The sequence below is a fragment of the Acomys russatus genome, chromosome 7 (assembly GCF_903995435.1).
Source record: "Acomys russatus chromosome 7, mAcoRus1.1, whole genome shotgun sequence".
Classification (NCBI taxonomy): Eukaryota; Metazoa; Chordata; class Mammalia; order Rodentia; family Muridae; genus Acomys; species Acomys russatus.
Window position 1 is genome coordinate 68,270,850 of NC_067143.1, and position 23,043 is coordinate 68,293,892.

At 47.1% G+C, this 23,043-nt stretch overlaps 1 protein-coding gene across 1 annotated transcript; it reads right to left on the bottom strand.

The window, feature by feature from the left end:
- Positions 1-271: 271 nt before the first annotated feature.
- Gde1 (glycerophosphodiester phosphodiesterase 1) lies at positions 272-21,354 on the bottom strand. The gene is made up of 6 exons (XM_051149293.1): positions 20,984-21,354; positions 13,747-13,922; positions 9,626-9,731; positions 7,228-7,320; positions 4,478-4,689; positions 272-696 (listed from the first exon to the last, which is right to left on the bottom strand). Exons 1-6 carry the CDS (start codon positions 21,242-21,244, stop codon positions 549-551), a joined length of 996 nt encoding a protein of 331 aa, XP_051005250.1. The 5' UTR covers positions 21,245-21,354; the 3' UTR covers positions 272-548.
- Between the last annotated feature and the right edge of the window lie 1,689 nt (positions 21,355-23,043).

A 23,043-nucleotide genomic window follows, 5' to 3' on the forward strand; every position in this document is an offset into this window, starting at 1 on the left:
GGAGGCTAAAGCAAGAGCAGCCTCGAGTATGCACAGAGCAGCCCCCAGTCCCTGACACCTTAGGACCAGAGGCTTGGTACATAATTTGCCCTATGTTCACCTTTCAATGATTTTATTAGTATGGTCACATGTTTGACACCTACAGGTTGCCGTTAACAGAGTTGACAACAAATATTGGACATAAGTGAATTACTGAAGTATGGCAAGATTTTAAAAAATGTCAACTTGGAGTGATCGTGCAAGCTCCATGCATTCATTGGTGCCTGCGCCCTAATTGCAGGACCCACTCTGCTCATCCTCGTGGCTCTGTTCCCTCAGCGGGGTTGTGGTGGGGCCACCCTGTCTTTTTGCAGACCCAGATTTTTAGAGCAAGTGTCAAGCCTTCCCTGGAGCATGGTCACCATGCCTGGTTTCTGCTTCTTGGGGTGAAAATATGACTATTGCTAGTGTGAGCCACAGGACCCCCAAGGCTTCTGCAAACAAAATGTTCTGATGTCCCTGCAAGAGGCTTCCAGGCAGTTTTGCAACTGTATTTCCTCCCAGGGAGTCTAGAAGTGAGGTGCACAGTCTTCCAACATGCTGTCAGTAATGTAGCTGGACCCAAGGTGGGATTCGTAGTAATTCTTCTCATCAAAGGTGTTGACGGTCCAACTAACAACATGGATTCCTTTAGCTGACCACTTCTTCAAATAGTCCCTAGAGAAAAGGGAAAAATTGATTACATTAGAATGAGCAGCTGTCCCTGGAACTGAGCGAGGTCAAAGCATGTGTTTGTATCAACAGTTCCTGGAGAGCCTCCAGCTGGCCGCCTACTGCAGTCAGAAGGCTGAGAGCACAGGGCACCCTAGGCTCCTAATAGTCAGGAGGATGTTGGGAAGCCAGCACGCTGTGTGGCTCCTTTACACCACGCCAGCTTCAAACACTGCAGTCGCCAAGTCCTTAAAACTAGGCTGGCCCATGGCTGTCCTCTTACAGCACACTGCCTGTTTCTTTCTGTACTGAAGCATCAGCTCTTCCACAGCACACTGCACGAGCTCTCCCCTCCTCCCGCTCTTCCCTTCAATTCACAAACAGAACTCGGTTTGTTCCTGGCACCCTGCCCGGTAAACTGTAGAACTCCTCAAAGTGCACTGACCTTTTCCTGAGTGTCCCCATGCCCAGATTACAGAAAAGGTTGCAATAAAAGGGCAGTGGCTGTGATACACAGCATACATGCACCTTCTAACACGAAGCCTAGAACAATCACATCTTCTCAGATTCACAGGTCCGAGATGACTCAGTGATTTCAGACAGACCAAAGGCCACAGCACACATTCCAGACCTGGTTCTTTCTCAAGGTGAACGAGCTACCCTGGTGTGTAGCTGAGACATACTCAGCAGAGACACCACATAACCATTTTGATGAGGCCAGATAAAAGAGACACAAGTGTGAGCCTCTCACCCTCTACCGTGACCATGTTCTCATGTGGTCCCCGCAGGACTGGCCCTCCCTGACAGCAGCAGCGCTGGGTACCCTTCACCAACTGTCTGACAGAGAAGGTGGAATTTGAACCTGGGCCTTGGGCCTGCAGGGAGGTGCCTGCCACTCAACTCAATCACAGCCTTCTTTTTGCTTTGTTTTCAAACAAGTTTTTACTGTAGCCCAGGCTGGCCTTGAACTTGCAAGCCTTCTGCTTTAGCCTCCAGAGTTGCTTGGATTTCAGGCCTGTGCCACTATGGTAACAATTACCATGCCACTCTTCCTTCCCTGGGATCCCCTCTCTGTCCCAGACTAGGCCAGAGTACAAGGTCTATGCACTGCTGTCCTCAACACTGTTCATGTGGGTTGTGGGTTGTCTTTCACTATTGCTCTCCATCTTATTTGAGATAGGGTCCCTTGATGACCCTGGAGCTTGAAGCTTCAGTTATTCTGGTCCCCAGAATCTTCTGGTCTAGCCCCTGAGCACGGGGGTTATAGACACACTCCTGCTCCAGTTTTTACATGCATGCTAAGGATCTCTTGATGCTTGAACTAGAACCACTTTGCCCATGAGCCATCTTCTCAGCACTCAGCTGCGGTTTATATTTACTGGACTCAACATTGGATTGGCATCCCTGACCTACATTAACCTCCAGGAGGCAGAGAGCTGTACCCTCAGTTTCCTCACAGAGCATCAGGCAGCACTGTTGGCCATAACCAAATGGCGCCAAACTGAATACATGAGCAAACTAGAAGTCATATGGAGATACACAGGGTGGGTCTACAGCCATAAAACTGCTGAAAGAAAGGCTCAAGAGATGGCAGCAGGGGAGAGAACAGACATGCTGTAGAAGACGAGCAGGAGGGATGATGCGAGCCCACCGAGGTTTCTGCTGTGGTGCTGCCCTGCTCCTGTCTAGTACCCTACTCTGTCACTATCACTTCCATTTTTCCCCTTAAAATGCTGTGAGTTCCAGGCCAGTCTGCAGAGTGAAACCTGTCTTGAAAAACAAAAATAGACAAACAAATAAACAACTAGAGCTGGGGAGATGACTCACTGTAAAGCAGTTGCCATGCAAAACCACCAAAACAAAAATAAGGTAGTTGATGAGGTGAGCTGTGATGAGGTGAGGTGCGTTGTGGTGAGGTGAGCTGTGGTGAGGTGAGCTGTGGTGAGGTGAGCTGTGGTGAGGTGAGCTGTAGTGAGGTGAGCTGTGGTGAGGTGAGCTGGGATGAGGTGAGCTGGGATGAGGTGATGAGGTGAGCTGTGGTGAGGTGAGCTGTGGTGAGGTGAGCTGTGGTGAGGTGAGCTGTAGTGAGGTGAGCTGTAGTGAGGTGAGCTGTGGTGAGGTGAGCTGTGGTGAGGTGAGCTGGGATGAGGTGAGCTGGGATTGAGGTTGAGCTGGATGAGGTAGCTGGGATGAGTGAGCTGGGATGAGGTGAGCTGGGATGAGGTGAGCTGGGATGAGGTGAGCTGTGGTGAGGTGAGCTGGGATGAGGTGAGCTGTAGTGAGGTGAGCTGTGGTGAGGTGAGCTGGGATGAGGTGAGCTGGGGTGAGGTGAGCTGGGGTGAGGTGAGCTGGGATGAGGTGAGCTGGGATGAGGTGAGCTGGGATGAGGTGAGCTGTAGTGAAGTGAGCTGTGGTGAGGTGAGCTGGGATGAGGTGAGCTGGGGTGAGGTGAGCTGGGGTGAGGTGAGCTGGGGTGAGGTGAGCTGGGATGAGGTGAGCTGGGATGAGGTGAGCTGTAGTGAGGTGAGCTGTGGTGAGGTGAGCTGGGATGAGGTGAGCTGGGATGAGGTGAGCTGGGATGAGGTGAGCTGGGGTGAGGTGAGCTGGGATGAGGTGAGCTGGGATGAGGTGAGCTGGGATGAGGTGAGCTGGGATGAGGTGAGCTGGGGTGAGGTGAGCTGGGGTGAGGTGAGCTGGGGTGAGGTGAGCTGGGGTGAGGTGAGCTGGGGTGAGGGTGAGCTGGGGTGAGGTGAGCTGGGATGAGGTGAGCTGGGGTGAGGTGAGCTGGGATGAGGTGAGCTGGGATGAGGTGAGCTGGGATGAGGTGAGCTGGGATGAGGTGAGCTGGGGTGAGGTGAGCTGGGGTGAGGTGAGCTGGGTTGAGGTGAGCTGGGGTGAGGTGAGCTGGGATGAGGTGAGCTGGGATGAGGTGAGGTGCGTTGTGGTGAGGTGAGCTGGGATGAGGTGAGCTGGGATGAGGTGATGAGGTGAGCTGTGGTGAGGTGAGCTGTGGTGAGGTGAGCTGTGGTGAGGTGAGCTGTGGTGAGGTGAGCTGTGGTGAGGTGAGCTGGGATGAGGTGAGCTGGGATGAGGTGAGCTGGGATGAGGTGAGCTGGGGTGAGGTGAGCTGTAGTGAGGTGAGCTGTGGTGACGTGAGCTGTGGTGAGGTGAGCTGGGATGAGGTGAGCTGCGATGAGGTGAGTTATAATGTGAGCTATGATGTGTCAGCTGTTACACACATTTACAGCAAGAACTTATGGATATGTTGCATGATTAATATGCTATAATAAATTGTAATTTAATGTTTTAAAACTAATAATAATTAAAAAGTGCTTGTCATTCAAGCATGAGAACCTAAGTTCGGTCTCCAGCACCCACATGAAAGCTGGAAGACACGGCCGCCCACCTGTAATCCCAGTGTTCAGCGGGTGGAGATGGATCCTGAAGAATACTAGGCCAGCTGGACTAGATGCACTAGTGAGCTCCAGGCACAGACACAGACACACACACACACACATAGACACACACACACACACACACCACATAAACAAGCAAAAACAAACAAACAAAATAAAACCTATAAAATCTAGGATATCTGGTCAGCCTGTTGGGAACACTGAACTGCGCCTGACATCTCCCCACACACTTGGAGCAGCTGGCATTCTAACTTACCAGACACTGGGATTTGTGAGTTAGAAACAACCCAGACTGCCCACTTTCTTTCTACCTCCTTCCCAGGAAGAGCCTTCAGGACATGTGAGGCCATGACAAACAACTTCCAACTTACGGGGAGACAAAATCCTTTTGCATAAGGAAGGCTGAAATCCCACACAGGTACCACAAGACATTGTGCATGCTCCAGTCAAGGAAGATGTCCAACACCACAAACATGGATTGCTTCCAAAAGACAGTGTAGCGCGGCTTCCCGTCTCCAGTGTGGCTCAGGCTCCAGGGTCTGTGCGTTAGGGCTGTTATTACCTTCTGATCCACTTGTCTCATCTGCAAAGGAATTTGGGAAAATAAAATGGTCATCAATATTTTAGATTTACCAAATATTCTTTTGATGAGAAAGCCATGGTACCTAGCCCCATAGCTACTAAGTGTGCCATCTCTCACAAACCCTGAGAAAACAAACAACAGACGTGGGTGTTCAATGCGCAGCACAGTTGAGGATATCTTTCTCATGGTCCTGCAGGAACTATCAAATGGAGAGAGCTGGGCTGGGGAGAGAGCACAGCAGCAGAGTGGTAGTACGCATGAGGCCCTGGGTTTGGTCAGAAACAGAGTGAGAAAGAAAATGTCAACCATGGGGCTGGAGAGAGGGCTCAGAGGTTAAGAGTACTGGCTGCTCTTCCAAAGGTCCTGAGTTCAATTCCCAGCAACCACATGGTGGCTCAAAACCATCTATACTGAGATCTGGTGTCCTCTTCTGGCCTGCAGACCTACATGCAGGTAGAACACTGTATACATAATAAATAAATAAATTTTAAAAAAAGAAAGAAAAGAAAATGTCAAGCACAGGGTCAGGTTTTATTTGTCTGTATAGGTTTTTGGAGACAAGGTCTCTGATAGCTTGGGCTGGCCAATCACACCGATCCTACTGCCTCAGGCTCCCAAAAGCTGGAGTTACAAATGTGCCCAATTTTCAGGGTCACATTTTAATAACCCTATGAAGTTTTACTCGAATTAATCAAATAGCAATTTAAATTCAGAACTTAATGAGGATAGAGCCATGATCATTTTAAGATGGGCTGATTAATTTCAACCCTGTTTATGGCAGGACTGAAGAGCTGTGAGGAGGGGAGGGGAGAGAGCAGGGAAGAAAGGGGGCTGTGAAGAGACTGGAGAGAGGCAAAAAGGCATGGGGCAGCCTGGGAGAGGTACCTCAGGCTATGCTCTCTGTGGCCAAGTGAGCCTGAGAGGCTGGTTCCAGGCATCTGCAAGCCCATGACCTTCACCCTGTGAAGATCTGCACTGCCACACACTGCCCCACTGCAAACATTTCCAATGCATGCTCTGTTGACCACAGTGGAAGGATACCACAGAGGAACTCCTTATTTTGGAAACTAGTAAATAAAGAGAAAGATTAAGTAATTACTCTGTTTATAGGGGAACTAAATGATAGATCAGGGGGGGGGGTCTCATTTATAGATGAATTCTAGATTCTGAATAAAACATTAACATTTCATAACTTCTTACTGATAGACCTGGCCAGTGACCACCAGGAGCCCACAATGACAGCTGCAGCAGCCTAAGAGATGCAGTGTGCTTCTGACTAGGTACACACCTCCCACCAGGACATGACCTTGCTAAGAACAAGCAACCCAAACTGTATGAGTTCCTAGTGTATTTCATCAGTTTACAGGAAGCAAAGTACAGGAGAGTCTATAAAATCACATGGGCGTGCAATCAGCAGACACAGATAAGTGCAGCAGCATAGTAATTGCAGGACTAGAACAGAGCTCAGTGGCAGAACCCTTGCCCAGCATGCATGAGGATCTAGCAACACACGTGCGCACATGCACACACGTGCACTTTCACACATGTACATCTGCTTTCTCCACTGAACACTGAGAGACAGAGGAAGGGAAGAAAGGGGGTCAGAGAGAGGGAAAGGAAGAGAAGGAAGCAAAACTGTAGATTTTAAGATTAAAAATGAAGGGGGCTGGAGAGATGGCTCAGCAGTTAGGAGCACTGTCTGCTCTTCCAGAGGTCCTGAGTTCAATTCCCAGCAACCACATGGTGGTTCACAATCATCTGTAATGGAATCTGGTACCTCTTCTGGTGTGCATGAAAACAGAGCACTCATATACATAAATGAAAAAGACCAATAAAATATATGTATTTATTTTTTAAAAAGATGGAAAACAAATACTTATTTGGGTATTGATAAAAATGAGCATTTATAAAATATAAATATCAAAATTTTATTTGAAAAGTTACAAGCATTCATGGAACTTCTGAGACATGAAAACTTCTATTTCTGATCTTTGATGATCTGATGCTAACAAGGGCTTCCTGGGGAAAATCAGTGGGGCAGAGAGGAGACGGGGACGGCCATGGGTAAAGGGGATTCATGTACAAAGCATTTTTATGTGCCTCTGAAACACTATATAGGAGGAGTTTTTTTGTTTTGTTTGAGAGTTTCATTATATAGCCTAGGCAGATCGCAGACTCAAATCCTCCTGCCTCAGTCTTTAAGTGTTGTGATGATGAGCGTGTCCCACCACACTGGCAAGTCATTTTAAAGGCATCTTCTACTGTTACTCTTTGGGACGTAGGACTGTGGATTCAAGCGCTGTTCTGTTAATATTTACGAAGGTAACATGAAGGAGCCTCTAAAGTGCCTGGCTAAGAGACGGTGCTCAGAAGAGGGGCTGTGCACATTACAGAGCAGCAAGAGCAAGCGTCCCCTGGAGACCTCCCTGCTCCTAAAGCAAGAGCCTCTTGACTGTGGTTCCATCTATCTTATGCTTACAGAGGCCACCACTGTTATCTCTAGCAACTAACCCGACATGACGGACAAAGTCTGAGTACCTTATAGATGACTTCCGGCAAGAATGAGCAGACTATACTGTTGTTGTACAGCTGTGGAAATTCCATGTATATATTCTTTAGAGCAGCAGAAGCCTGTACAATAGAGTCACATAGTTAAAAAATCTAACGAACTACCGTCATGCCAGCAAGTAACCACTACATGTTAAGCTCAGACACTAGTGACTGAATCAGAAGCTTGCTAACACTGCATGTATATGGGGATGCTGAAAGTAGCAGCCACCTTCACTGGCACTGAAGTACATTTTAACCTCGCCGCAGCAGAAGGAAGCAGCCAGGCTCTCCTGTACCACCACACTGAGAGGCTCATCAGGAGCCATACTTTGGGGCACCATGGTAAGCTATAGGCTAGAGGAAGCTGGACACACTGTGAGTGTCCTTCCTAGACTCTGGCTTAGCCACTAGGAAGAGCTTTGTCGTGCCCACAATCTGCCTTGCCTAGAAGCAGCCCAAGGCTTCCAGCTGGGGACTCCAGAGGGTGACCTGCTCAGGACAGGGGACTGGAAGGACCCACCATCCATCATGGAGAACGCAGGGGAAACGGCTGGAGTGTGTGTGTGTTGGTGGAAGACATGGGAAAGAGCTGGAAGCCTCTCAGCTCTTCTCAAGTAGAACACAAGGAAGAGATAATAGTTTCAAAACTAACATTTATATCCGTTTCTGAATGAATGTTAGTGGCACCTAGCACAGTAAGAGTCACCAGACCTCACAGATGTCACCACCATTGCCTACTCTGGAACATGACACACTCCCTCGAAGTAGAAAGGAGCACAGACGTTCCACAGTCCTGCCTGCCCTTCACTGATGAACTGGGTGAGAACTCAAGGCCTCATAGCCCTGTGTGGTAGCCATCTTATTCCCATCTTATCCACAATGAGAGTGGAGCATGCTGAGCTTACCCTGAGGCAAGACCCATCAAGGTCTGGCAGACTACAGCACCGTACCCTCAGCTTCTGGGATGTTAGCTCAGGTTTATCGTCAGCATCTACCCTGTACTGCCACAATGGTCCATGAGGTCTCTGTGTTCCACCCAACCTTGGCTGAACACTGTAAGCACCCACCTGGAAACACGGGCTGCTGAACGGCTTTGAGCAGCTTTTTTTCTTACTCCATCCAGGCCCCCCTTGCCCCATTAAAACAGCAAAAACCAAACCAAACCAAAACAAAACCAGAACCAGACATGAAGGACAGGGCTTCCTTGGCTTCAGGGCTGATGGGCAACATCAGCAACAAAGCCTGAGGTGCTCATTAAAAATACGTGTGGTGTGGGCACATCTGGGTGGCAGGCACACATACATGTTTAGCATGTGTGAGGCCCTAGGTTCAATCCTGGACACCAAATGTACAATTAAATACTTGGAAACGTACGTGATCCTTATATGAGACATCTTCAGCATTCCTCCCTTGATGCGGCCTGTAAAATCCTCAAGCCGACCTACTTTAAGAAGAATAGGTGCTTCTGGGGATTCTGGTTGGCAGGAAAACCTAAGAACCTGTAACCATCAGTCCCCTGGGATAGTAATTAGTTACAAGCATTCCCCTCTTTCCTTCCAAATGAGAGTTTACTATAGTAAAATTCCAGTGCTCACCTGTGCTCATGCTTCTGGTCCTAATAATTGGTTTAAATTATTTCCTGGGATTAATAAGAATTCTACTCCAGTGATGAGCTCTAACAACCGTGACTATGGGAAAAATACTCATGTTGTCCAAACAAGGGACAAGTATTTGTTTTAGAAAAGTTGGTTATTAAACAAGTGTCATTAGAACTGTGTTTTACCAGTGATTTCCAATGCAACAGGCTTTTGTAGACACAAGCACATGTTCTAAACTTTTGATTTTAGGAATTTCATACACATTTCAAGAAAATAGAGCAATCTTCTGAGAAAAGCACAGATGCTCAGCTCAACAACAGAAGTGAATGTAGTGACGGTACTCACACAGAGGGACACACACTGTCCCATGCACGGCGAGAAGCTCTGAGTACAGCAGTTCCTTTTAAACTCCGGTCCCTAGCCAATGCCCTTACCCCATGAATCAGACATGAGGAACTGGCTTGTGTGCAATCTTTACCTCCTTTCTGTGTGGTGAGGGCTTTATTGCAGGTGTGCTCTGTCCTGTCTGCATCCCATCTTTTGGAAATGTGTTTTGTAAAACCTGATCCTGCCGCTCTGTGCTGGTTGAAGACTTGTAGGAGCTGCTAAAAGGCTCCATAAAAGGAAACATTTCCAAAACAAAAGTAAATGGCATTAAATACTTCCATTAAGTATTGTATAACTTATAAAAATAGGGAAAGAGAATATGTAAAAGACATGGCTAGTGTTGAATATGGTCAGCCTTACATATTCTTTTTTAAAAAGCAAGTCCATGGGGTGAACTGTACCATATCTGCATGGCCTTTGACATCAAAGAAGATTGTGAGGTTATGGCTGAGGCACTCTGTAACGGCTTCCTTCAGGGTAGGGATCTTTTCATCAGGGAACTCATTTCTGCAAGAGAAGAGAAAGGAATGGCTCACAGCGGGGAGCACAGAAGATCAAAGTTTATCAGAACAGGCGGTTTTACAAATGTCTCCCAAGCTGAAGCCAGGAGTGCTTTCTCCCTCTTCAGCTGCACCAGCCAGGTGACTTACTATATATAGGTGCTGAGCCCAAGAGCCACAGCCAAAGCCACAGCATGTAAGTGACAGCACTTCCACAGACCTGGAAACATACCGGTGACCTGCTCATCAAAGGGCAGTGCACACCCGCCTCTGAACAACCCAGGGACTTGATTTTAAGTTAATCCTTCCTTACGTAGGGAAAACAATCCCAGCATGTAGGTATGTTAACTGTACTGTTACGCAGCTACTGGCATAAAGCAGCAGTTCTCAACCTGTGGGGTGAGGTCAAACGACCTTTCCCCAGGGTTGCCTAAGACCATCAGAAACACAGATATTACATTACGATTCATAACAAAATTACAGCAATGAAATAGCAACAAAATAATTTTATGGTTGGGGTCACCAGAACATGAGGAACTGTAGCAAAGGGTTGCAGTTTAGTAAGGTTCAGAACTACTGACCTAAAAGAATATATGTCCTGCTAAAGAAGATGAAGCGTGCGTGCCTTCCTCTCACAATGACATTTCATTCTACATGATTCCACCCCATCACCATTATGTCTTGGCTTGCTTGGATAACTGCATGTTACAGGCAATTCCCCCAGCCGCGTGTGCTGGTGTCCCCGTGCAGAGAGGGGGAGGCTAAGCTGCTGTTCTACTGACCAGCCTCTCCCATCCCTTGTTTTCTTTTGCTGAGGCACAGGCCCCCACACCTAACTAGCTAGTGTGAAAATACCTCTTTTTTCGGAATCATGGTTCTAAATCAAGCAAAGCACTTCATCTGGAGTCAATACTGGGAAGGCTATCTGTAATAATTTCAGAATCAAAAGTACTTATGTGGGGCTGGAGAGATGGCTCAGTGGTTAAGAACACTGGCTGCCCTTCCAGTGGACCCATGCTTGATTCCTTGACCCCCAACAACCACATGCCACCCCCCCCCACAACTGTCTGTAACTCCAGCTCTAGATGATCCACTGCCCTCTTCTGGACTCCTTAAGCACTGCATGCATGCAGTACACGGGCATACATTGCATGCAAAACATGTACGTACGTGTACACACACACACACACAAGCTCAAAAAATGTTAAGTAGTTATGAAATTGCTTGAGAGTTGGCTCAGTGGTTAAAAGCACTTATTGTGCTTCCAAAGGACCCAGGTTCGATTCCCAGCACCTTCATGGAGGCTCACCATTTACTCAGGAATCAGGCACATATGTGGCACACAGACAATACTCGCAGGCAAAGTCATAGGAATATAATTAATTTTTTAAAAGTAGTTATATAAAAGACATTAAGACAGTACTCTAGTTCTATGCCTTCTTTACAGATTCCAAATGGTGATACTGAACCTAAACATTATTTTTTGCTGTGTTAACTTTAATGACATCTTAATTTTTTTTTATTACATTCATTCATTCATTCATTCATTTTGGGTTTTTTTTTTTCTCAAGGCAGGGTGTCTCTGTGTAACAGCCCTGGCTGTTCTGAAACTTGCTTTGTAGACCAGGCTGGCCTCAAACTCACAGAGATCCGCCTGCCTCTGCCTCTTAAAGGAGGCATCGCACCTGGCTATTATGTATATTTAAGAGGAGAAGGCATATGTGCCATGTCACTTATGTGGAGGTGATAGAAAAGCTTTTGGATGTTGGTTCTCTCTTCCCACTATGCTGTAGGACGTGTCCTGAGGACAGCTTCGGTTGTTAGGCTTGGTGACCAGCTGTCTCTGACCCCGACCCTGACATCCTCCTAATGGCTATTTGTTATCTGCTGTAATACTAAAGCCAGCTGACACTCCAACACAGAGGGCAGCGAGGTGTCTGCCAATAGGAAGAGAGGGTCAGAGCACGGGCCCTGGAGTTTCAGGTTATCCACATACTTCCCAGCATGGAGTCAGTTGGCTTTGCTGACTTTAATTTCTTTTAAGTCTGAACCATTTTACAGAGGATTAGACCTTCATTGCTGGGTCAGACACTCAACATTCAAGGTGTACTGGCCACTGACCAGGGAATTGACACTACATTAAAAACAATGAGCACGGGCTGGAGAGATGGCTCAGAGGTTAAGGTCACTGACTACTCTTCCGGAGGTCCTAAGTTCAATTCCCAGTAACCACATGGTGGCTCCCAACCATCTATAATGAGATCTGGTGCCCTCTTCTGCTGTGCAGGCACACGTGCAAACAGAACATCGTATACATAATAAATAAATCTTAAAAAACAACAAACAAACAAACAAACAAAAACAAACCAAAAATCAAAAACCAATGAGCATGCATTTTTATTATTAAAGAAGACAGGGGCTAGAGAGATGACTCAGAAGTTAGGAGCACTGACTGTTCTTCCAGAGGACCCAAGTTTGAGCTCCTATATGACAGCTCACAATTGTCTGTGACTCCAGTCTTAAGGGATCTGACATTCTCTGCTGACCTCTGTTGGTACCAGGCCTGCATGTGATGAGACATACATGCAAGCAAAACACCCATACACAATAAAATAAATAAATAAAACATTTTTAAAAGAAGGAGAGAAACTAAGCAGCCCATTTCAAAGCACAGTGCCTGGTGTTTCACTTCGCAGGGTGTGGACAGCTGTCGGTGGAAGGTAGGCGGTTCGGTGGCCCTGGGACTCAGACATGCTGAGTCAAAGGTAAGGACTGGTGTGACTGCCTATGTTCCTGAGTACTCAGAACAGAGTGTTGGATTTATAACAGAACTCTTCTGGAACATCTTATAAAACTAGCTCTGAACATCTCTCTCTTTTCTCTCTCTCTCTCCCTCTCTCTCTCCCTCTCTCTCTCTCTCTCTCTCCCTCTCTCTCTCCCTCTCTCTCTCTCTCTCTCCCTCTCTCTCTCTCTCTCTCCCTCTCTCTCTCTCTCCCTCTCTCTCTCTCCCTCTCTCTCTCTCTCTCTCTCTCTGTCTCTCTCCATGTACGTATGTGCGCATCCACACACACATACACAGACGATGTAAGTTTGATACCATCCAGTTAGACATCTAAACATCTTTTAGTTTTATAGGGTTAAAAAGACATGAACAGCAATCAGAAACAGTGTGGTGGGTTCATGGCTTTTTATTGTTGTAACTGAAACTGGAATATCAAGACTCTAACCTTGGCTCTTTTTGTTTGTTGGTTTTTTGGGACAAGGTTTCTCTGTGTAATCCTGGCTGTCCTGGTCACTTTGTAGACCAGGCTGGCCTTGAACTCACAGAGATCCTCCCGCCTCTGCCTCCCGAGTGCTAGGATTACAGGTGTGCGCCACTGCATCCAATCTAATCTTGGTTCTTATAGGAACTTATCATTTTCTCGTGTAGATCGTTTAACTTCTCCAGAGTTGTCTGTAAGCAAGATTAATTATCTACCTACGGTTTTTAAGTCTAAGTAGTTATCTCCACTTGCATGTATAACTCAGTTCTTGTACAAACCATGCCAAGATCTTACCAGCCTTCGTGCTGGATGGACCATGCAGGAGCAGAGGCTGCCATCTGGGGACAGTGCTACTTCAGAGCTTTACTAGGATTCTACCCCTTACACTCTAGGTTCCTCACAAGCTTGTTGCAAGGATGGAGGTGGTGAGCTACTCAATGGTGGAATCATTACTTGACCAGCTTAAAGAACGAGTTGGTGCATCTGAAGGCAAGAGGATTGACAAGCTGCTGCTTTCAGCCTGATTCTAATTTAAAGGACAGCAGAGAGTAACCCTGAGTTAGTGCCTAGAACTCAGACAGTGCCGCCCTGGGAGAACTGCTGCAGAGGCCGATCCCTGCAGCGCCAACGGGTCAGATGTACACACTTTCCTGTTGTTGCTGTGGTGTCCTGCTACTCAGGAAGCGAACATCCTTAAAAGGTGCCAGTGCCAACGTAACCACCAACGGTGGCTGGAGGAGCTGTATGGTGGTGACTCACCTGAGTCTGTGATTTGCTGCAGGGTTAAGTTTCCTAATTTGTTCAAATGTCAGGTCACATAGTCGGCCGGACCCGTCGGTTGTCCTATCTACTGTGCTATCGTGCATCAAGACGGGAACTCCATCGGAAGTAAACTCGATGTCCAGCTCCACGCCTGTTGCTCCATTCTTAGCTGCCTTAACAAAAACATCAACAACATTAATGTCAACAGCTACAGCTATCATCTTACAGCTAAACATGACAGAAAAGCGACATGGCTGGTGACACAGACAGCTGGCTTACAGCTTTCTGCCCCTTCCCTCTTCTAGGTTCCCATGGGTGCTAATGCTGCCTCAGCCCTCACTCCCGCTCTTCACGCAGCCACAGTAGCAGAGCAAGGAGACTTATGACACCAAGTTTTTTTTTCTGGGCGATGGTGGCTTTGAACCCTTAGACTCGGCAGTTTGCCTACTGAGGTGGGAATGCTGGTGACTCCTCTGCTTCCCATGACTCGGCCACGTCACAACTCTAGTATAAACGAAACGAATCTGGACTGTGCTGCTTTAATGTCGTCCTCTCTCAGAAACACCATATAGTGGACAACTGTTGGCGCATGTCTGTAACACCGGCTGTAGGCCCCACGGTAGCTGGTGGTGGCATACCTCCCCTCCGCCTAGCACGCAAGTAAATAAACAACAAACTCCTAGCACTACCTTAGCAGCCACCTTGCCCCCCCCCCACAGTGAACATAAGAAAGGCTCCTTATAAGCAGTTTTTCATTCTGACTCACTGCAAACATACATAGAGCATAGGAAAAAAGCCTTAGCATGTAAACCAAAGAAGATGATAAAAATGAGAGTGATAACTTTTTGCTTTGCTTTTGGTTTTTTGAGACAGGGTTACTCTGTGTTATCTTGGCATCGTTTTGTAGACCAGGCTGGCCTTGAACTCATAGCGATTTGCCTGCCTCTGCCTCCCGAGTGCTGGGATTAAAAGCATGCACCACCATGCCTGGCTATGATAACATTTTTCTTTTTTGGATAACATTATTATAGCTACTATTTATTAGCCTTTCTAGTTTCCAAATTTTACTGTGTTTCTTGTTTTTAGGGGTTTTTTTGAGACAGGGTTTCTCTGTGTAGCCCTAGCTGTCCTGGAACTCACTATGTAGACCAGGCTGGCCTTGAACTTACAAAGATCCACTTCTGCCTGCCGAGACCTCTTTGTCTTTACTATTAATGGCTTGAATCAAAGAAGGTCTAGCCATCGCCAGGTTGGCATGAGTGATACTCCCTGTTGCTCCCTTACTGGCTTTATGTACTCAGCACACAGGAAGTACCCATGAAGGACATGCAGCACTGTGCTTGTGCAGTAAGCACTCCACACTATGGTATGTACTGTGCCCCTTTAAATATTAATAAAAGGCAGATTCTCCATGGTTATGTACTATGTCCCTTTAAGCATGCATTTTAGAGGTAAAGAGTCAGATTTGCTAGCCATGTTTAAGGGGGGAGAGTCTTCTATTTTATTTCAATAGTTTTTGGGGTTTTTTTTTGTTTTTTTTTTTAACCCGGATCGTATAGTTATACACCTACAAATTTTTTTGTTTCACTCATGTGACCACGAAACCCCCTCAGTCCTAATTCTCTCTCTGGCTACAGCATCTAGGGTGAATTACTATCTGTTCTAGCTTTGGCTTCTTCATTAAGATGACAATCCCGAAATGCGCCGCAGGGTAGTGAGAATGTGGAAGTAATGCCTGTTATGAGCTTGGAACCCAGCTCAGCGCTGGCATTCTCCACAAGCTATTATGACAAAAAAGATAAGCTCAGCGGCAGTCACTCTAATAAAGCTTCCATCTATACTGGTGAGAAGGCTTCACAATATTAAAGGTTACAACCTTTTTATGTTAAAGTTAAAATAGACCTTAAGTCAACATGGGTTATGTTTTATAACCTAAAAATCAAAACTCAGTGTACAGCACACATTTCCCTTACTATAATATAAACAATATCATTACCTCTTGATGCTGCACTAGACATTTAGTTATACTTTTCTTTCTTTCTTTTTAACAGACTTAATTCACTTTGTTTTTCTTGTATAAAAACCCTTATGTGGTAGCCACAGCTGAAGCCTAGGTCCTCTGAACAGAGACTCTCGTGTGGGTTTTCACAAGATGATCAGTGAATTCCTGATAAAGAGACTTGGTGAACACAGTTTCTTTCCAGAGGTCGGGTGTCAGGTAGCTGTAGGTCTTGGAGATGGCATCAAAAGTGGCCTTGGCAAAGTTGCCCAGGGTGGCAGTACAGCCTCTGGCTGATGTGTAGCAGTCATCAATACCAGCTGTCATCAGTAGCTTCTTGGGCACAGGAGCAGAGACAATGCCAGTGCCTCTGGGGTCAGGGATGAGATGCACCAAAACAGAGCCACAGCGCCTGTCACCCTGCACAAAACAGTGCCCCCAGTAGCCTCTCCACACAGGGTCGATGGGAAGTATGGCCAAGATGATGGCCCCTCGGATAGCAGTGGCCACCTCCTTGGAGCACTTAACACCAAGACCAATGTGACCATTGTAGTCCCCAGTAGCGACAAAAACCTTGAACCTGGTCTGCTGGCCCAGCTGTGTCTGCTTCTGACTGGCACTATCTTTAAAACCTCATCCTTTAGAGATACGTCCAGGAAAAAGCCAATAATCTCAGATTCCTTAGTGGGCAGGGAGAACAGGTAGATCTCCTCCAAGGACTTGATCTTCATGTCCTTAACCAGGTGGCCCAGCTTGGTGACGGGATCCACTCCTTGTCTTAGGCTTTACCTCCATGGCCACAGTCGGGCATGGCCAAGGACCCCAAGACTGCTGCCGAATCCTCTGTGGAAGCCGCAGTGGCCTCCTGATCCTGGGCCCCTGGGTCCTCTGCCATTTGGTGTTTTCTTGAGGAAGAAGAAGCTAGTTGTACTTTTCTTCACTAGGGTTTTGGTTTTTTGGGTTTTTGTTTTGTTTTATTTTTTCAATACAGGGTTCCTCCTGTGTGTAGCCTTTGCTGTCCTAGACTCACTTTGTAGACTAGGCTGGCCTCGAACTCACAATGATCCGCCTGCCTCTGCCTCCCAAGTGCTGGGATTAAAGGTGTGTGCTACCATGCCCAGCTATCTTCACTAGGGTTATTTGGTCACAACACAAAAAAGGTGAGACACAGTTTTTTGGTTTTTTTTAAAGATTTATTATTGTTTTTTTTTATGTATACAGTGCTCTGTCTGCATGCACATCTATAAGCCAGAAGAGGGCATCCGATCACATTGTAGATGGTTGTCAGCCACCATGTGGTTGCTGGGACTTGAACTCAGGACCTCTGGAAGAGCAGTCAGTACCCTTAACCTCTGAGCCATCGCTCCAGCCCGTGAGACAAAGTTTTTTAACACGAGCACTAATATGAATGGAGAGCACTAATTTGTGCTCCCTCTCTCCCTCTGCACCCCTTTCCCACCGCTGCAGTCCTGGGGACCCCACTTCTGGCACATGCTATCACTAACTAATTCTCTTAGCCTTGGTTTTTAGAGGCACGGCCTCACAATGCAGTCTGAGATGGTCTTGAACGCACAATCCTCCTGCCTCAGCCTCCTGAGGGCTCTGAGTACAGATGTTATCACTACATCTGCTTATTGCCTTTTAACCAAACCAAACAACAAGAACAAAAACCAAAATAAACCCACAAACCTTAAAAAGGTTATTCTGGAAACAAGAGTTCTGAGAGCAGGAAACCACTTAACCCTTGGCTCTCTCTCTTCCAAGCAGGAGAAACAGCAAACACAATGGAAAGGCCTCAGGTAGAATGGAGGCGCTGAGGTGGTTGAAAATCCTTACTACTGCCCAATCCTACTCCCTTACAGCTAGTCAGACTCACTCTTATGTCAGTGTTCACCTCACTCCTGTGCTCACAGCAAGTGCTGATTCATGCGTGTGTGCCTGTGTGTGTGTGTGATGGAAGGAATCTTCTGGAAAAGATACAGAAAGTGGGAGTGGAATATTCATATTAGATTGGATGCTAGCATCTAGGAATTTAATGCCCCCAGCTTTCCTGGCCACCCGGCAAGCACAGTGAGAGCTGACCAAGATGAGGCCAGCAGCACAACCCAAGTAATCCACGAACATTAGTGAACAGCCATGTAAGCCGTCTGGAGGGCAAGCTTCCACCCACACTCATCAGGTAAGAGGACACCAAGTCCTCTGTGAGGAATTTGAAGTAGGATGTTTAAGTATCAAGTACAAGAAGCCCAGAAGATCTGAAACAAACATTGGGTGACTGGAACAGAGAGATCAGGATGCCAGAGAAAGGGGAAGAGAGAAAAAGTTAGGGGGCTGGGAGTGCTTTGCTTAGCTTGCTTGAAGCTTTGGGTTCTAGTCTGGGTACTACGAAAAAACAAGACTGCAAAAAGACAGACAGGAAGGCAGGAGAGAGCAAAGAGCTTACTTTTTTTTTTTTAAATTGCAACCAGAGGTTTTTAAGAGAAGGAATGACACAACATGATTCCTACAGACAGGGCCTCACTATACAGACCTGGCTGGGCTGGAATCTGCTGTAGCTAATCTAGGCTGGCTTCACATTCACAGAAGGCCCCGCCTCTGCCTCCTGAGTGCCAGGATAAAGACCTGTGTACCACATCCAGCTATCATTTTCATTTTTAAAGCTGCCCTCTAGTCCAGATGGGACAGCTGTGGACAGGACTGTATTTCTTTGCCACCATTTTTAATAGTGTATCTTGTAGAAATATCTTTAAAAATTATTTTGATTATATGTATGTGTCTGAATGTGGGTATGTGTATGTCACTGCAGGTCCCTGTGGAATCCAGAGGTGACAGATCACCTGGGACAGAGTTCTAGGCCCCCTCTGCAAGGGCAGAACATTCTCTTAACTGCCCCATCTCCTCTCCAGCCTCTGTGGGGGGGAATTTTTTTCTTTCTTTATTTTGGCTATTTTGTTTTGTTTTGAGACACATTCAAATATCCTGGAAAATATTTTAACTTATGGCAGAGAGCATCAAGCTGTCCAATCAGAAGGCTTTGTTCCCTAAGGAGCTGTGCCACAGTTTTCCCACCTAGTCTACGTCGCAAAGAAATGAGAAGACCAGTGGTGGCGCACGCCTTTAATTCCAGCACTCGGAAGGCGGAGGCAGGTGGATTGCTGTGAGTTCGAGGCCAGCCTGGTCTACAAAGTGAGTCTAGGAAAGGCAAGGTTACACAGAGAAACCCTGTCTAGAAAAACAAAAAACAAACAAACAAAACAAAAAGAAAGAAAGAAAGGAGAAGACCAGATGTACAGCTGTGGAAAAGGTCAGGTGTGATGGCACACACCTTTAATCCTAGTATTAGGGAGGCAGAGGCAGGAGATCTTGATGAGGTTAAGGCCAGCCTGGTCTACATAGCCAGTTTCAGGGCAGCCAAGGCTACAGAAACCCTGTCTCAATAAAGAAAAATAAAGAATGAAAGCTATAATATTTGCAAATATCCCAGGGATTCCCTCCGATGTTGGGGGTGCTCTGATGTATTTTGATGCTAATTACAGCTTGCTGTCTCTGTGACCCAACTTTTGTTTAATAAAAAACCATCCCACCTGGGCAGGGCAGGAGATAGGCAGGGCTAGGAGAGAGAGGAATTCTGGGAAGAAGGAGGAGGAGGAGGAGGAGGAGAGAGACTTGAAGGGAAGAGAGGAAGGCTGGCATGGGTTAGCTGGAGGAGAAGCACATGGCCGGCGGCGTGGATGGAGAATCCAGCCCAGATGAAGAACATTAGCAAGTATTTGGGATTATGGATGGGAGGTAGCTTGATATAAGTTATTAGAAACAGATGACATGGGATTGAGGCAGGGATCCCATGCCTGTCCCACCGTGGGAAGTAGCTTAGAGGACTGATATCTGCCCTGCCCCAGGTTAACTAAGGCTATTTTTAAAATATAACAAGTGTCAGCCGGGCGTGGTGGCGCACGCCTTTAATCCCAGCACTCGGGAGGCAGAGGCAGGCGGATCGCTGTGAGTTCGAGGCCAGCCTGGTCTACAAAGTGAGTCCAGGATGGCCAAGGCTACACAGAGAAACCCTGTCTCGAAAAACCAAAAAAAAAAAAAAAAAAAAAAAAACAAGTGTCTGTGTCTTGATTGATTGCTAGCCGGGGCTACAGGTAATACAGATAATTTTATAAAACAATACTCCTATACACCTCAAGTCAGCTCTCGGAGTTCTTATGCCTAAAGCAAACTAACTATGAAAGCAGTTTAGCTGTGATGTCACTCCACTCCTTCCTTTCATTTTTGGTCTACATTTAAATCCACAGATGCAAAGCCAATATGTATGAATGATGACCGTGGTACACAGAATTGCATAATGCACTGAAATGCTCTTGCTATGCAAGCTGACATTAATAAAACATGACTCACAAGGGCAGGGGTTATCAAAATTCTCCGGGTGCCTTGTAAAAAAAGACAAATATTGACAGAAGTCTGGCTGCCGGTGTTGACTATGAAGGTGGGTTTGGAGAGAGGCCATAAGGATAGCACCCAAGTAATGTAGAGGGCAAAAACTAAACAAACAAAAACCACACTGTGATAAGGGTGATTTAGAAGCATCTTGCTGGGCCAGTGGTAGGTAGTGCATGCCTTTAGTCCCAGTACTTTAATCCCACGAGAGGCAGGTGGATCTCAGTTCCAGGCCAGCCTGGTGAGATCCAGGACAGCCAAGGCTACCCAGAGAAACCCTGTCTCAAAACAGAAAAGAATAATCCCATTTACTGATAAGAACCTATTTGACCTGGTTCTTGTTGTAGTTCATCCACACTAGATTTTGTTCTGTTCCTGGAAACCGGGACCACATGCAAGCTTGTGTGTTGTCACATTGCCACTCCAATATCAGCCTCACCTCGGGACCTTTGCGCATGTCATCGGCATTTCCTGGGAACACTTCCCACTGATTCCAAGGCCCGCTGTAATTCTAGTTCCAGTTCACAATCTCTAGTTCATAGGAAACTACTCTGTCGCAACTCCTCCCCACTACTCCTTTACTTCTGCTGCATAATTGCACTCCCCCGCCCTTAAAGTATCCTATGTTATCTCTCCCAACCAGGAGCCTTGCCTGGTTCTCGGCTGTTACCCCAGCGTCTGGCACAGACCAAATCTTACAAGTACCAGCGGAATTCTAGGAATAACTGAAGTAGAGAGGGATGCGGAGGGGAAAGGCCAGCGGCGGAGCAGGCCCGAGGCTTGCGGGGGGCTCACCTGCCGGATGGCCGCCAGCGTGTTCTCGGGCGCGTCGTGACTGCCGCCGCGGTGGGCGATGGCAGACACGCGGTCACGGGGCTTGAGCACCTGCAGGGCCCGGCGGGACGGCACCGGCTCGAAGCTGAAGAGCCGCAGCAGGACGTAGAGGCTGCCGGTGAGCACGCAGGCGTTGAAGGGGCTGCGCGTCACCACCAGCAGCAGCACCAGCACGAAGGAGAAGGGGCCCAGGAGGCCGCCCTGGTCCTCCCACAGCCACATGCCGGCGCCTGCACCGGCACGGACCGGAGCCCCGGACCTGCCGGGTGACACTGAGACGCCGAGGTACTGGCCACTGCCGGAACCCTCCGCTGGGAGCAGCGCTGCACAATGGCGGCGGCGGACCCATCTCGAGAAAGAGCCCGCCTCCCTGGCCAATCAGAGTCCCGGAGCTGCGGCATTGGGAGGGCCGGAGGCGCTGTCATGGCAACAGAGGCAGGTCCAGGCCCCAGGCCTGGGTTCCAAGGGTGCTTTGGGGTAAGTGAGGTGAGGATGGGACTTCAGCCCTGACCTTCAGTCTCAGTGGAAGGAGGGAGAGGCTGCCAAGGCTTCTTAGTGACCTTGAATCCGACCTCGAGGAAACAAAAGGCTGGGTAACTTTGAAGGAATAAGCTGCTGAACCTGTTTATTCAAGATGTTTCTAGAGTTTCTATATTCTATTTATTTCTATAATCAATAGCGTTCCTAGAGTTCTTCTGGGTCAAAACCAGGGCCAGTAATAAGATAATCTTACCCTGGAGAAGAAGTGTGATAAGCTTTGCTTATCAAATAGTAAAAAGCAGAGAAATGACCACATCTGGAAGAGGTCCAGTGACACACACCCACACCCAACTCCATTTTCAGGGTTCTGACCTGAGGTTTAGGTTTAATAGAGGGCAAGAGGCGTGCCTAGCTAAGAAGCCCCACCCACCACTGTCCCACTTCCTTCCAGTCTGTCCTGAAAGGTCTCAGAGAGTCAGAACTCTTGTGAATTTAAAGAAAAGACAAGTTCTGTTTCAAGCTGGGCACAGGCTCTAAGACTTTTTCTTCCATCAAAATGAGACCCCCGGGGAAATTCTAATTTCCTGGGGTCCATGCCTCAAAATGATATCAAGAAGGAAGACTTACAAGCATCTCTTGGAATACCTTCATTCCTGCAAGGGCTATTCCACAAGGACACACAAGATGTGTGTCTTAGTGGGATCATCTTCCTTGGGGGGTGTGGGGGAGGGGGGAGAGTTACTGAGTACAGTAACAATACAAGGAAAATTAAGGGGTCGTGGGAAGGAAAAAAAAGCCTCTAACAGAAGCTAAAGTTTCTTGACTTTGACTGGGAATCAAGAATCCCTGCACATTTAGGTCACATTCCTTTCATACAGAGATGCTTCAAGTTAGAATGTTCAAATAGCAACGACTCTTGCTTAAGGTCTGATAATTTATGGCGTTTCTCCTTTTCCAGATGCAAACCTGCAATTTACTAGGAATCTCATTGACAGTAAAAATGCATTAACCTCCTTGTGTGACCTTTGTGACCCATAGTCAAGGATTGTGGTTCTTCCCAGGGTGTCCTCAGAGCCATCTTAAAGCTCACTTATTGGGCTGGAGAGTTGGCTCAATGATTGGGAGTACTGGCTGCTTTTCCAGAGGAACGGAGTTCCTGTCCCAGCAACCACATGGTAACTCATTAACTGTAACTAGGGGCTCTGACATCCTCTTCTGGCCACTGTGGGCACTATCCATATGTGATGCATAGACATACATGCCAGTAAATCACACTTAAAATAATTTTTTAAAATCTCATTTATTGGAAAAAAAAAGGAAAATTTTATTAAGAACTACCTAAGTTGTAAGGAGCCTCACTAAAACTTATATACAATAAACTCCAACTCTGTTTCGTATTGGCTCATCCTTAACATTTTTCCTTTGATGAAGTTAGGAAACTTGTCTTCATCTGAGCAGAGGTCTCTGAAAAGAATCAAGTGACAGCATGGCACGGTGTCTCTGGCCCACACCCTGCTGCCACTCCCAATAGTGGCAGTTCT

Excerpts from the sequence above, each read along its gene's own strand:
- Gde1 (XM_051149293.1), bottom strand. The coding sequence starts at position 21,244 with ATGTGGCTGTGGGAGGACCAGGGCGGCCTCCTGGGCCCCTTCTCCTTC. Across the intron at positions 4,690-7,227 it reads TGCCGGAAGTCATCTATAAG|ATGAGACAAGTGGATCAGAA; the intron begins GTACTCAGACTT and ends ATTCCTTTGCAG. Across the intron at positions 697-4,477 it reads CAAAAGGATTTTGTCTCCCC|GGACTATTTGAAGAAGTGGT; the intron begins GTAAGTTGGAAG and ends CCTTTTCTCTAG.